Source organism: Nicotiana tabacum, chromosome 20 (assembly GCF_000715075.1).
Source record: "Nicotiana tabacum cultivar K326 chromosome 20, ASM71507v2, whole genome shotgun sequence".
NCBI classification, from domain to species: domain Eukaryota; kingdom Viridiplantae; phylum Streptophyta; class Magnoliopsida; order Solanales; family Solanaceae; genus Nicotiana; species Nicotiana tabacum.
Window position 1 is genome coordinate 10,651,599 of NC_134099.1, and position 16,180 is coordinate 10,667,778.

A 16,180-nucleotide genomic window follows, 5' to 3' on the forward strand; every position below is an offset into this window, starting at 1 on the left:
AGCGATTCAAATCAATAGAGTTCAGGTATATCCCGCGGTGTCACAATGAACTAGCGGATGCACTTGCCACCTTAGCTTCAATGTTACCCTACCCAGGCAACGCCCACGTCGATCCTTTGGAAATCCAAATCAAGGAAAGACACGGTTACTGTAATGTAATCGAGGTAGGATCGTGTACCCAACCATGGTACCATGATATCAAGAGGTTCTTGAAGACACAAGAATACCCCGAACATGCTACTGGAGATCAAAAGAGGACTATTAGGCGGAATCCAGGTGGTTTCTTTTTGAGCGGAGAGGTATTGTATAAAAGAACCCCGGACCTCAACTTGTTAAGATGTGTTGACGCTGAGGAGGCAGGAAGAATCATGTATGAGGTACACGCGGGAGTATGCGGGCCCTACATGAATGGGTATATTTTGGCAAAGAAAATCCTTCGAGCGGGTTATTACTGGATGACCATGGAAAAGGACTATTTTAGCTTCGTTCGAAAGTGTCATCAGTGTCAGGTGCATGATGATCTGATTCATGCACCTCGCACAGAACTGCATCCCATGTCGTCACCTTGGCCATTTGTTGCTTGGGGCATGGACGTCATTGGTCCGATTGAGCCGAAAGCTTCAAATAGGCACATGTTCATATTGGTCGCTATCGGCTACTTCACGAAATGGGTAGAAGCTGTCACTCTCAAATCGATCACTAAGAAGGCTGTGGTGGATTTTGTACATTCAAATCTCATATGTCGTTTCAGTATTCCTGCAACTATCATCACAGATAACGCGGCAAACCTGAATAGTCACTTGATGGGGGATGTATGCGAACAGTTCAAAATAATGCATAGGAACTCCACTCCTTATCGGCCCAAGGCCAATGGCGCTGTTGAAGCAGCAAACAAGAACATCAAGAAGATTTTGAGGAAGACGATCCAGAGTTCCCGACAATGGCATGAACAGTTACCCTTTGCATTGCTGGGATATCGCACTACAGTACGCACATCAGTAGGGGCAACCCCTTACTTGTTGGTTTATGGGACCGAGGCTGTGATACCAGCAGAGGTGGAAATTCCTTCGCTCCGAACCAATTTCGAAGCAGAAATTGAAGATAGCGAGTGGGTTAAGACTCGATTGGAGCAGTTCAATTTGATTGATGAGAAACGAATGGCCGCGGTTTGTCACGGACAGTTGTACCAACATAGAATGGCCCATGCTTACAACAAGAAAGTACTACCCAGGAATTTTGAAGTAGGGCAGCTGGTATTAAGGCGCATTCTGCCACATCACCAGGAAGCGAAAGAAAAATTTGCTCCTAATTGGAAAGGCCCATACATCATCAGGAAAATATTGCCGAGAGCAGCATTGTATCTAGGTGATATTGAAGGAAATGATCCTGAAACAGCAGTGAATGCGGATGCCGTCAAAAGGTATTATGTCTGAGTTTTACTTCAGTGGTCTTGGCATGTTTTAGATGATGAAGAGTTTATTCCCACTACCCAAACACTATCAACTCTCTTTACAAGCCCTTTTGAGTCGGTTACATTTCTTTGGCTACCGTGTAAAAAAAAAATTGATTGAGCCTGAACTACGTCTGACTTGATTCCGAAAGGATACGTAGGCAGCCTCTCCCTAGGGTTCAGTCACACCAAAAATAAAATCCAATTTACCCTGAAATTGAAATCGGGGCACACCAAATGGTTTAGAAGTTGTAATTTCATCTACAATTCTTTTACCAAGAACAAGTACTTCGGATCAATTGCCAAAGGCAGGGGAAGCCAAGAGATATCATGATTGGAGGCCGGTACATTCAAATTGAGAGAAATAAAATAAGAGAGTCTTGTTGGTGAAAACCTTCGGGCACCGTGAGGCGACGGGAGCAGAGAAATCGAAAATGAGAGAGCTTGTTTAGTAAAAACTCGCAAAGAGTGCTATCAAGCGACAACAAGGAGAGAAATGAGAGAGGTCGACTAGCGAAAACCCGCAAAGGGCGCTGTCGCCCGAAAAGATGATTCCACCTCAGAAAGTTTTGGCAAGGTTCCACTGGTTTGAGAAAATAAATCCTTTTTTGGTTCATGAGGAAATGCAAGTTCGCGAAGATCGGGCATCCAGTCCAAAAAGCATGTCATGTCAATTTAAAGTCAGCATTTTTGCATCAGATAAATCTTTCTTGTCCCGAAAGGGACACTACTCTTTTAAATTCTTTTTCTCTGCTCTTTGTTTTACCTTTCCTTGAATCCCTTTCATTTCAACCCTGAGTATGTTGGAAGGAAAAGGTGGCAGGGCCGGTTTCACGGAGCTCCATTTAGTAAGAAGTAAAGAAAATACCCTGCTTCAGTGGTACGTCTGTCCAATCCCGATTGATCATGATGCTGATTGCTTTCAAAGTAAAGCCACACACACATCCAAAAAAAAAAGAACCGGCAAATCCCCACAGGGTCTCCCTTTGTACAAATCCCCACAGGGTCTCCCTTTGTAAAAATCCCCACAGAGTCTCCCCTTGTACAATCCCCCAAAGAGTCTGCCCCAGCAAATCCCCAACGAGTCTGCCTTGTACAAATCCCCACAGAGTCTCCCCAATAAAAATCCCCACTGAGTCTGCCTCGGTAAAAATCCCCAAGCAGAATAGGATGGAAAAACCAAAGCCTTACACGGGCAAATCATCACAAAATCCGGGAATGCGAGTCTGAGCAGTTTAAAAGGGTTTCGCCTGTGAATCCAATCAATGACAGAGTTTCTCAACAGGAATAAGGACGGGACAAAGCAATTGGAACAATCAAGGCCACCGAACCAACCACCATTTTCAAACTGACAATTGTTCTTTGTTTGGAAAATTGAAACAGGTGTGATCCAAAGCAACCGTGGAAGAAGCAGGTGTCACCCAAAAAGAAAATAAATACGTGAATGCAAGAAACAACTTTGCAATAAGGAATCAACCCAAAAGGGAAGTTTCCCCAAAATTCTCTCCTGCATTTTACTAAACAAAAAAAATAAAAAAAAATGAAAAAAGAAGTAAGACGAAAACTCAAAAAAGAGGGTTAGTTAGAATCCCCAATTTTCTGTAAGCCAGCATTAGGGCTCCAATCCCTGAGTTGAGCAGTCTTTCCTTTAGCCAACATTAGGGCTCCAATCCCTGAGTTGAGCATTTTTCCATTTAGCCAGCATTAGGGCTCCAATCCCTGAGTTGAGCGTTTTTCCTTTTAGCCAACATTGGGGCTCCAATCCCTGAGTTGGGCGTTTTTCCTTTTAGCCAACATTAGGGCTCCAATCCATGAGTTGAGCGTTTTTCCTTTTAGCCAGCATTAGGGCTCCAATCCCTGAGTTGAGCGTTTTTCCTTTAGCCAGCATTAGGGCTCCAACCCCTAAGTTGAGCAATTTGCTTTTAGCCGACATTAGGCCTCCAATACCTGAATCGAGCATTTTTCCTTTAGCCAGCATTAGGGCTCCAATCCCTGAGTTGAGAAATTTTCTGTAGCCAGCATTAGGGCTCCAATCCCTGAGTTGAGCGTTTTGCTTTTAGCCGACATTAGGGCTCCAATCCCTGAGTTGAGCATTTTCCTTTAAGCCAACATTAGGGCTCCAATCCCTGAGTTGAGCAATTTCCATTTAGCCAGCATTAGGGCTCCAATCCCTAAGTTGAGCGTTTTTCCTGTTAGCCAACATTAGGGCTCCAATCCCTGAGTCGAGCATTTTTCCTTTAGCCAGCATTAGGGCTCCAATCCCTGAGTTGAGCAATTTTCTATAGCCAGCATTAGGGCTCCAATCCCTGAGTTAAGCAATTTCCATTTAGCCAGCATTAGGGCTCCAATCCCTAAGTTGAGCGTTTTTCCTGTTAGCCGACATTAGGGCTCCAATCCCTGAGTTGAGCGTTTTTCCTTTAAAGCTAGCATTAGGGCTCCAATCCCTGAGTTGAACAACTTTCCTTTAGCCAGCATTAGGGTTCCAATCCCCGAGTTGAGCGAATTGCTTTTAGCCGACATTAGGGCTCCAATCCTTGAGTTGAGCAGTTTTCCATTTAGCCGACATTAGGGCTCCAATCCCTGAGTTGAGCGTTTTGCTTTTAGCCGACATTAGGGCTCCAATCCCTGAGTTGAGCAGTTTTCGTTTAGCCGACATTAGGGCTCCAATCCCTGAGTTGAGCGTTTTTCCTTTAGCCGACATTAGGGCTCCAATCCCTGAGTTGAGCATTTTTCCCTTTAAGCCGACATTAGGGCTCCAATCCCTGAGTTGAGCATTTTTTCTTTAGCCAACATTAGGGCTCCAACCCCTGAGTTGAGCATTTTTCTTTTAGCCGACATTAGGGCTCCAATCCCTGAGTTGAGCATTTTTTTCTTTAAGACAACATTAGGGCTTCAATCCCTGAGTTGAGCATTTTTCCTTTAGCCAACATTAGGGCTCCAATCCCTGAGTTGAGCAATTTGCTTTTAGCCGACATTAGGGCTCCAATCCCTGAGTTGAGCATTTTTTTAGCCAGCATTATGGCTCCAATCCCTGAGTTGAGCGTTTCTCCTTTAGCCAACATCAGGGCTCCAATCCCTGAGTTGAGCAGTTTTCTTTAGCCGACATTAGGGCTCCAATCCCTGAGTTGAAAGTTCTTCCTGTTAGCCAGTATTAGGGCTCCAATCCCTGAGTTGCGCGTTTTTCTTTTAGCCGACATTAGGGCTCCAATCCCTGAGTTGAGCGATTTTTCCTTTAGCCAGCATTAGGGCTCCAATCCCTGAGTTAACCAGTTTGTTTTTATCAAACATTAGGGCTCCAATCCTTGAGTTGCGCCTTTTAGACTAGAGTTTTCCAATTCCCTCATCAGTTCTGTAAATTTTCATGACAATTAACTCACGAAATTTTCCTAGTGAAACTGGGATAGAAAATTTTGTTCGTTTGTTTTGTTGTCTCAGCAGGTCTGACCTCGAGGTGCATGGATCGAGACGACCTACGGGATGAGTCTCAATCCAGAATAAAGAAAAGAAGAAAAAGAACAAAAAAAAATGATGTTCCCAAATATTGGAACAAACAAAGGGCAGATCTCTCAAAAAAAAATTGGATCAAATTCCCGAGCTCCGCCAATCCCATTTCACTCAATACTGCAGAAATAAACAAGAACCTACAACTTGCGAGCATCAAAATTCAGATCGAAGTCTACTAGCAGAATCAGCTAAGACCCAAGATCAAGTGGCAAAAGAATTATAGATAGGAATCTTGTAACTAGCGGTTGACAGACATAAGTAGTTAGTTCAGTTTTCAATTTCCTTTGGTTGTAATAAGGAGGTCGGTAAAGCAGTAGCGGCAACAACAACAGTAGTAACAGCAAGCTTTGCAATCCCATGGTAGTCCCAGCTACCAAAGTTTTTCGAACTACATTGACCTGATTCCTGTTTAGCCCAGGATATGTAGGAAATCTTTGAAGCAAAGATTCAGTCAAATCTTCCAAAAATGCGCTTCACACGAAGTAATCCAACGGGCAAAAATCGCTCATATCCGCTCACTTTATCTTTGCACGAAAACCTCGCATGTTTTCGGGCAAAGAGGGGCAGCTGTGAGCACGTGATTTTTGTCTACGCAACAATTCTCCAAAAGAAAATCGAAAAATAAAATAAATGGTTTTGTTGTACAAATTTTTGTGAATTTGCTTGGCATTTTTGTAGTTTTTATCTGTGATTGTTTAGTTTTATCAATTGAAAATACAAAATATATGTCGCGCATAAAGCTGGGATCTTGTGCTACTATTAGGAATTAATTAAAGTCATATTTGGTTTTTGAATGAATAAAAAATCACAAAAATATTTGTCTTGTTAATTTTTTTTTCGTTTTATCGTTTAAAGGTTGATTTTTGTTTAATTAATATCTGATATTGTGTGTTAATTACTACTAAAAATCAATCGGTATCTTGTGATATAATTTTGATTTTTTTATATTTCTTATAATATTTTTAGAATTTTGTAAATTCGGATTTTTGTAGGAAAGGAAAAGAAATAAGTTGAATTGGATAAAATTGGGTTTGGGTCATTTCAAATTAGACCCAAAATTGGGCCCAAAGCATTTGTGTTGCCCGGTCCAGATCAGTTGGCCTCAAGGACGTCCAAACAACGTCGTCTTGATTATGCTTGATCAGGGACATTGATCTCAGAATGATCAACGACCAAGATCACAAACCCTAACCCATCTCAGCCAACCCGACCCAGCACCATCCTCGACCCAATCCCCACAGAGACTAAAATGACACCATCCCTTTTAAGTGGAAAGATCAAGGCCATTGATCATCGATGATCCAACGGCCCAGATCAAACCACTCACCCTGTATATAAGCCTGCCTCTCTTCACCCTGCGCCCTAAGCTAGACCCCCCCTCTCTTCGTCTCCCTCATCGAACCCAAACCCCTTAGAACCCTAGCGCCGCCCCCCTTTCCCCTCACTGTAAACCCGGCGGCAACAACGCCGGTGACCCTCAGATTAACACCCCTAGTGCACCTCGACCACCTGAACACGGATCTGCAAACCGTTGGTCTCAAACCTCCCCCCATCGTCTCGAATCTTCATTTGAAGATTCGAGCTAAACCTCAACCTATGCCAAACCACCCCAAATCCACACCAGTTACTCCCCTAACTTCCCCTCGTGACCAAACCAAGCTTGGTTTGGTCCGAATCTAACTAGAAAACCCCGAGTCCCAAATCAGCTTGTATGAACCCTAGAACTCAAGATCCTGGGGGTTTGTCCAATTAAAAGAGGAGTTGGGGTCTAATAGACCTCAATCGAGTTGTTCTCAGTTGAGAACATTTCGATTGAAGTCCGTTCGACCTCAAAGAAGTCAAGTCCAGTTCGAGTCCGGGTCTTCTTCGTTCTTAAGCTTCCAATGTAATTTTTCCTTTCCTTCTGTTCTGTTAGTGATTATGTTTATATCTCTTTACGTGTTTAGTTTAGATTATATGATTTTTCTTTTTTTTTAATTAATTCTGCTTGTCTTCATAAGACCTTTTTATTTGATCCTTCTGTTTGTTTGTTAATTGTACCTGTTGTGAGTTATGTGTTTAACCTGTTCAGAGTCGTCGAATAGTTAGTTCATATAGTGTCCCTGTTATGTCTAAAGTCACTGAAGCCTCGTGATAACCTAGTTTGTCTAGATGTTTATCGATTGTTTGCTATCTATTATAGCTCGTATAGTCGATTATATAAATGTCGTTAACTAAAATCATCTGAAAAACTAGAGAAACATGAGTTTGCTCATGTCAGTGTAATTACTTGCATGTTTCTCTTGTCTGTGCTAAGACCTGATTGATACTGCCTCATTCCTTAGTTTGCATTATCAACTCTTTGTTGATCAAGTTTGGTTTTGAGTTGGTCAGGATTGGTTCCCAATATGACCAACTCATGCCATTTGATTAACACCCCTTCTGTGTTATGATGTGTTTGAACCTAAGTTGAGAATTGGATATAGCTGTAGTAATCTGATAGTTCAACCTGAAATCAGTGTTTAGTGTAAGTTTATATAGACTATAACCTCAAACCTCTAAGCTTAAGGGTAATACAATAAATCACAGGAGTTTCAAGGGTATTCTGGGGTTTTAAAGGTTCTGAATTGCTTAAAGGCAAGTGAGTTGACAGTAAGGTACTAAAATATTAATTAAACTAATGAAGTTAATTGACAAATAGTGGGATTGATGATATGTTAAGCACCTTTAGCAGCTGAAAATCAGGTAACAACATGGGCTTGATGATAAAAAGTTAAAAATGCACATGAGAATAGTAGTGGAACCTGCTGTACAGTAGGATATCCACTGCATTTTTAAAGTTCAGCAGTTTAAAGTAGAAGAAACCCCATGCCTAGACAACCCTAAGTGGAGATGACAGTCTTTAAGGCTTATTTTAAGCCCTGGGCAGCCTGTCTTTAAAGGGATTTTCTTCCTTTCTATAAGGATAAAAAGGAGGAGGGAATCAAAAAATAAGGAGGGATCCCTGGAAAAACTAAAAAAAGGTTTAGTGCTTCAAAACCTCTCTAAAATCTATTTCCCTCGTAATTTTGAGCAACAAGAACAATCAGAAAATAGAGGGGGTTTTGGGCAGAGAGTTTTGATAAACATTCAGACAAGAAAGAGTTTTAAGAATCAGAAAAATAAAAGGCGAAGAGGGCAGAACATCAGGAGATCAAGAATTTAAAAAAGACAGGATCGGATTAGAAAAAGGAGGAAAAGACCCCTGTAAACTCCAAAAGTTTCAGCCACCTATCTCCCTTTAATTTCAGCAACGTTTAGGAATATTCGGCAGTCTGATTGAGTACATTTGGATCTGTCTGGTCTGGTTTTTGATTAAGTGCTATTCCAAGAAGTTTCATCAAGCATTTTAAGCTCACTGTCGAATTTGTTTGGGGGCATTTCAAGTGGTTGGTTGTTTGTTTTGTTGGTTTCCGTCTGGTTGTCAAACATTTCTGGGTGTTAAATCATTGTTGAGCTGTTGTTGCCGTTTGCTTCTTATCACTGCTGCTGCACTAATCACTCCTTTCTCCTCTTGTGTCCAACATCCAGGTACACACTAGAATTTCACATTGATGTAACAGTAAAAGCATGAAATGAAAGATGCGAAGGAGTTTAATCATTTGCTGCCGTAATTACAGCTTTATAAAATGTTGTTAGATTTGTGTAATTCTTTAGTTTGTAACTCAATAGAAAATACATTAGGTAGTTTGTACTTAATTAAAACTTAGTTTGTTTAATACTGTGATCTTAGTTATTTAGTTGTCTGTATGACATGGAATGCACAGGTGTTTAGTATATCGATAGTTAAATCTCATCTCTATTCTTATTCTAAATACGTAAGGCAGGTTGTTTCTAATTTGGCAAAAAATACAATATAGTTTTAAATCATTTGAGCTAACTCTGTCAAAATCGGATTCCATTAGGCAGTGTTCGAACCCCGTTAGTAGTACCCTCTAGTAGTTAATTCCATTAATCTAGTTTAAATAAGTTAGTTTAAATTCAACTTGAAGAATGTTTAGCGTGAGCTTAGCATTTTATTAATCTTGTATGCAATTTTCTTTATTAAATTAAAAGCATGTTTGCTCATGGAATAAGGCATGAAACAATTCCCCGTCTCATAAATAATTAATCTGATAATCAATAAGAGGCCGGAGCTGGCCAAACATGTTTAATTTAATTAGCGTGTATTTTTTTTTTCATTTTAGAGGCAAACATAATAGAAAAAAATGTAGTCGCTGTAGGTTTATCCTTTCAAAAAAAATGAGACGAGTCACGCCAATAAAAAATGCAAATTGCAGGGCCCTCAATAATTGGTCGTAATAAAATACTTAGAATTCGGGATGGACTGTTTAGTGAATCTCACTGCCTTCCCCAAAGATAATAACGCGTTAGACTCTTTAGGCGCGACTTAATTAAATTACATTCTTAAATTCGGGTGCGCATTTATGCGACCCAAATTCAAATCTCAACGGAGTCAGATTGTATTAACAACCACGAGTGCATTGATTGTGACGTGGTTCGAGATGCATTTTCACGACGTTGCAATTCTATAAAAATAATAATAATAAAAGCGGTTTAAACTTAATAAAAGCACATAAGTTATAACATGTATTAAATCAGATATTTAGCCATTATAACAAATTAGGCGACCGTGCTAGAACCACGAGATTCGGGGGTGCCTAACACCTTCCCTCGGGTCAACATAATTCCTTACTTAGAATTTCTGGTTCGCAGACTTCATTTGGAAAGTTGAATATTTTCCTCGATTTGGGATTCAAGATAAACCGGTGACTTGGGACACCAAAAGCCAAACCTTTCCAAAGTGGCGACTCTGAATTAAATAAATAATCTCATTTCGAATACTGTCACTTAAATTGGAAAAACTCCCTCGCGCATTTACCCTTCAGGGCGGGCGCGCAAAAAGTAGGTGTGACAAATAATATGTATAGTATTAATTTAGAACCCAATAACTTAAAGAATTTAAAATCTCAAAGTCTCAAACCCATAAATTTCAAATCTCCTTTACGATAATCTAAATATCTAATCATTTGTTTTGCTGAAGTTTAATCATTTTGAATTCAAGTATTAGGTCTTTAAATATCTAATCATTTGGGTTTATTATTATTATTATCTTTTGTTCAGTTTAGGTTGAAGTAATTAAATAAAAAGGTGGCGAGTGAGGCTACCGTTGTTGCGGCAATAATTTTCCGTTTGAAGGATTTTTAATTATGCCACTTAAGGACTATTTTTTGTCGAAAAGAAGATTTTTTGCTTCTCTAGGAATGCTGCCAAGAAAGGGATTTATGTACTGGGCTATATTTAAAAATTAGCCGGTGCATCCTAGATTTTAGTTTTTCAGTTCAAATTTTCAGGACAAATATTCTGAATTGTCTTGAAATTAAAATTTTTAGTTTATAATTTCAGGACAAAATAAATACTGAAAAATCTCTAAATAGTATTTTTGAGAATGACTATCTATGCACTTGCCCCATTTGTTTTGGATTATTGTATGACTGTAATATGAACCTTTGCATTCATTTGGTATTGTATAATATTCTCGCGAATGATATTTCGCCATTGTATAGTTTTATTTTAACTTGCTTGTGATACCCTAGGCGAATCTCACATCGATAAAACACGAAAGATGCTGGGTATATAAGTATACATGTTTTAAACTCTAGTGACACATTTTAAAGTCGTGCGGGCCTAGACCCGAAGCGGACAATATTACAAGTGAATTGTGATGTTACATATGGTATTAAAGTCACTTCCCGTGCAACCTTGAACAATGGCGGGGCAAACCTCAACGAGGACCGACGCTGAGTCCCTAAGGGGGTTATATGTGACACCCTAGGCGAATCCCACATCAATAAAATACGGAAGAGATGCTGGCTATATAAGTAGACAGGCTTTAGACTCGATCTAGTGACACCTTGATTTCTTAAGTACATAAAAAGATCTGCATATTAGTTAATGTAAAAAGTAAAAAAAAGATCTTAGACCAAATTCAATCTCATATATTTGGTACGTCAAAGACTGATTAATTATTTGGTACGTGTATAAACTTTATGACTTTAATGTGGCACCAAGCATTGGCTAAAGAAAAAATGGAATTGGTCTGATATCATATAATTAAAAATAAAATATTGAGTCCATCTAATTACCCTCAAAAGTTAGACCAAAAAGTAAATAATTTTTTGTTTTATATATTGCCAGTGTAAGAATCTTTAACACTATCGTTTAAACTCAAAATAAATAAATGGTGGATTCACAATCCACTATCTTGATTCACTAGGCTATATTTGTTTCTATCCCCACACAGTTTGAAATATCTATCTACTCCTTTTTGAACTCTCCTATGACCGTTTATAAAAGAGAAATTTTTTCCTAAACTATAGTGGCAAGTTTATTGTTGTGTTCCGAACTTAGGAAAAATGAAACTTCAACAAATAAAAATTTTCTGACAAAATTAAACTTCAAAAAAAGAGATTGGGTTGTTCACTTTATTGATTTGATTTCACTTTATACTTGAGATTAAAGATAGTGGCGTCAATCGGGAAGCTGTTGAGCGAGCTGCAAACACCTACTCATATCAAAATGAAAAGCAGTAAGTGAAACTTAAACTTGACGAAGCGACCCTCTATCAAAGAAAATCATTACACGCTAGCGCCTTGTCTTATATATACAAGAGCAGATTTAGGGGCAGAAAGAGATTCATCCGAATCTTCCTTCGCTGGAAAATTACAGTGTATAAATAAGGCAAAATTTAGTTTGTACCTCTATATATATTGTATTTTGAATCCCCTTGACATAGCCCAAAATCATAGCTCAGTGGTCAAAAAGGTTCAAAATCTTTGTTAGGTTGTTGGTTCAATTTTCATTGGCCATAGTTTCTTTTAGTTTTTAATTTTTTTTTTTTTAATTTTTTAACGAAAATTGTGCCTCTGCCACTGTTTCTATGGTGTCAAAAACCTGCAAGTCTTGATACGACTTTAAATTCCTCTATGAACACCACAATATTCGTATTTTTGGTATTAATATTCCCAATGGTGAATAGATGAGAGAAGAAAAGAAAAACAAAAGCGTAATCTCTTTTCATCTCTCTTGCTTTAGTAATTACCAAGGGGAGAATTCATATTCATAAAGAGAAAACACATCGAAAAAGGTAAGTTGGACCATTAGGCGGCCTTGCCTCGGCAATATAAGAAAAAAAAGATTGTTAAATTCTCGTTGAATATATGCATGGAATTGCAGACAAGCTCGAAACACTCATATCTTACTCTCCACGTTAATATAGTACACATTTCCCATACCCCAAAGTACAAATCTCCACTTCAAACCATTCGTCACTTCGATCTTGAAAACTGCATTGAAAATGGTTAAACTGCCTGTTTATTTCCTCCGTACACTTTAAATTGTTTGCTTTGGACTTTTACGTCCCTTCAGAAATAATCAATAAAACATAAATTTTACTACAATTTTATCCGTAATAATAATAGCATTTTCAAAAGTTTTGGGAAAGATACGAGGAATGAGTAATTAATGTTAAGGGTAAAACAGAAAAAAGAAATTGTCTTTCTCTTGATTTAATACAGTAAACAAGTAAATATGAAAATATATTTTCATTTGCAACAAAATATTTTTTTGTACGTTGGTAAAAAAGGGTTTATTGAATAATAAAAGTGAACGGAAGAAGTACATAATTACATTAGAAAATGTAATGAACTCATGTTATACACCCTTACTGCTAGTAGATACTTCATTCGTTCATTTTTCCTTGTTCATTATACTAAAAATATATTTTTACTTTTACTTTTGTTCATTTTAATAAATCAAGAGAAAGACAAATAAAATTCTTCTTTTTCCCTTATCATTAACTACTCATTCCCCAAATTATTTTTCAATATTTTTTGAAATGCTATCGTTATTATGGATAAAAATGTAAAATATATATTTCATTTATTTATTTTTAAGGGAAATGTAAAGTCAAAAGTGGACAACTAAAAATGAACATAGAGAGTATATCAAATTTTGTTCTTAACCCTAACGAAATTCCAATTTAAAGTATGAACGGATGATAATTTTAATTACCCCATAATCAAAAGTATAATGGTAAATTTGAACCATTGTTTCGAAGTACTATTTTGACAGTAGAGTTCACCTAGTCAATGTTGAACCTCCGTTAAAATCAAGAACAAATATGAGACGATTTGTTAACAAAAAGTATAAAATTAAATGACCTCAGAGTACAATGGAAGAGGGATTAATTTGTAAGTTTCTTCATTTAAAAATTACTTCCTCCTATCCATATAATTAGATTTTTCTGCGTTCTTAAGAAAGATATTTAATAGCTTTAACTTTAAAAATAAATTGTCTAAAATTACTCATCATGTTTCTCCTTAAATATATGTGACACTAATTAACATTTCATTCATTGGAACAGTAATAATATATTTTGGGCAAAAAAAGTAATGAAAACGTTATATATTTCAAAATAAACTAGTTCAATTTACTAAATCATTAATATTTGAATCCGGAAAAAATATTTACAACAAATAAGCTCTTACCCACACAAAATCAAATTGATCATATGATTTCACACTTTTTGTCAATATTTAATTGTCGAAAATTCAGGTCGTCGAAAAATGACTACTGTTCGGCGGCACTAAATATCTAATGAATATTATGAGAGGTTTTTTTTTTTCCTTCAATATTTCAAGAGTTTCGAGATCTTAGTACTACAAATATGACTGCCACATGGATCAACACCAATTTTTATTTTAAACAAAAATTTACCATGGGAATGCATGCCAGTAAACTTGGTCCCCTTGTGTAAAACTTATTTATTTGTTAAACTTGGATTTGAAGGTTAAAATTATTCTTGGGAACCCTAATCTTATTACTTTGACTTGGGAATGGTAGAAGTTTTTAATGTTTGTGTACTTTGTACCAAATCTTTGACTTGTGTACATGTGCTTTCCCTATATAATCGACTTTCTGTTTTCTTTGGATATTTGGAAAAGAAAAACAAACATACCCTAAATCGGAGAAAGTAATTACAATGTCAGTACCTATTCGAGTTATAACTTTATTGTTGCTCCTAATCCTCATTGCTCAAAGTCTCTCTTACACAACTTCCTACCAAGGTAATTTCTTTCACTATTTTTCTATATCCTCTGCTGGTTATTGTTTTGATATATGTTCATATATCTATTTTTTAATTTTGGTGATGTTGTTATTTGTTTCATGGTTTCTTTCTATGGCGCTGACATATTGTCTCTTTTCGTCTTCTTGAGCCGAGGATCTTTCGAAAACAGCATCTCTATCCGGCCCCTTGGGGTGGGGGTAAGGTCTGCGTACACACTTCCCTCCCCAGACCCACTAGTGAAATTTAACTGGGTCGTTGTTGTTGTTGTATTTTTCTATTTCCTAGCTAGCTTTTGCGGGAAAAATAAGTTTTTATGCCTTGTCATTAGTTAAAAACTAAGAAGAAAATATATTTTTTTATGATTTTTCTGTGTAGGTAGCAATTTTGCAACCAAAAGATGCAACTTCATCCCAAACAGTGAGGTTTGTTTGTATACGTAATTTTCATTCGGTTTAAATCATTTTCCATTTTGTATATCATAATGAAATTACTTTTAACTACTAGCTCTTCAATGTTTCAAGTATCTGCATATTTTTAGGTTATGTAAATATTCTTTTCTAAAGCTATGACTTATTTACAGGTTACTAATCTTGTTTTTTATGGACGGTTACATGTGGTTAATATTTAGATGACCTAATAGTGTAGAAGTTTTTAAATGACCTGATTTTGTTATAAAAGATTGATTTTACTCGGTGTATAAAAGTTAAACTCATTTTCTAATTACCCTTTGATGGGATGCATGCAGCGGCTATATATAATAAGAGAAAACAAGTTGAGTGGACGAAATTTGGCATTTTCCGAGAAAGTGAAAGAAAATATCACTGTAGAAAGCAAGCAAGCAGAAAATATTGCAAATGTAAAAGGCCAAGAGATTACAAGAACAAGACGTTTGATTTCACTGGTTGGAGATCAGAAAAAGATGGGTGGATATGTAGTATTTACTGCAGATTACAAATTACCAAGGCATCATCCTCCTAAAAATAATTAGGAATATGATGTTACTATGATATACAATATGGTTTAACTACCTCTGCAGCTAATATACATATCTTTGTTTTCTCTATTATAGCTTCTTTTTATTTTCTATACACTTAAATACTAAAATACTAGTGCTCTTTGTATGAAAACAAATTTTGATCGAACGGTGAACTATTATAGATATGTGCTCATGCATCATGATTCTCATATGTTGAAATGATTTTATCTTGTAATTAATAAGGCTAGACTATGATTTGATTATTAGAATTCATACAATTCAACATAGTATATCAGAAGCGCAGAGATTTCATAAAGAATGTGACATATGCCAAAATAAATGAAATAAATCATCCATTATTATTTTTAAAAAAAAGGCAGCCCCGTGCACAAGCATTTCGCATTCACGCAAGGTCTGGGAAAGGATCGCACTCCAAGGAGGTGTCATGTAGGCAACCTATTGATTCCACCGCTCGAACCCGTGATCTATAGGCCACATGAAGACAACTTGACGATTGCTCCAAGGCTCTCCTTCTGAATCATCCTTTATTAAATGTAAAATTAAGTAGTTCACTTATTTTAATAAATCTTACTTGATAAAATACCATAGTACTGAATCTAGGTGTTGATCGCTTGATCTTCACTAAACATGTCAAGTGGTAGTATATATGAATTCAGGTGATATGCCTGCACAAATAGGACACTTCTGTGTCATTCTTGATTTTTTTTTTTTTCGTGGGTAAACCTTCAAGTTTAATAAGTGTTACCTGTGCCCCTCGCTTACCATATGAGCAATATTTCTTATTTCTTACCTTAATAGTTTGTTCATGAAAAAATCAAGACCATCTATTTCAATATCAATTTCCTTTATCAATTCCCTATATATCAATTTGGGCTCAATTCCCTAGCCAGTTTTCGGACTGGTAATTGAAAAATAGTCAGCTTTTGCAAAGTTATTAAAAATAGCCATTATTTTGCTGCAACACGAAAAGTTTCAGCATAATATACTGGAGATTAGTGCACATGTATATGAATTTCCAGCATATTATGTTGTAACTCCAACACGCGAAAAGTTCCAATATAATATACTGGAGATTGGAGCA

The 16,180-nt window shown here is 37.1% G+C and overlaps 1 protein-coding gene across 1 annotated transcript; it reads left to right on the forward strand.

The window, feature by feature from the left end:
* Positions 1-13,973: 13,973 nt before the first annotated feature.
* On the forward strand, positions 13,974-15,338 carry LOC107783548 (uncharacterized). Its single transcript, XM_016604528.2, has 3 exons — positions 13,974-14,100; positions 14,478-14,524; positions 14,848-15,338. The coding sequence occupies exons 1-3, from the start codon at positions 14,016-14,018 to the stop codon at positions 15,088-15,090; spliced, it is 375 nt and encodes a 124-aa protein (XP_016460014.1). The 5' UTR covers positions 13,974-14,015; the 3' UTR covers positions 15,091-15,338.
* Positions 15,339-16,180: the final 842 nt, after the last annotated feature.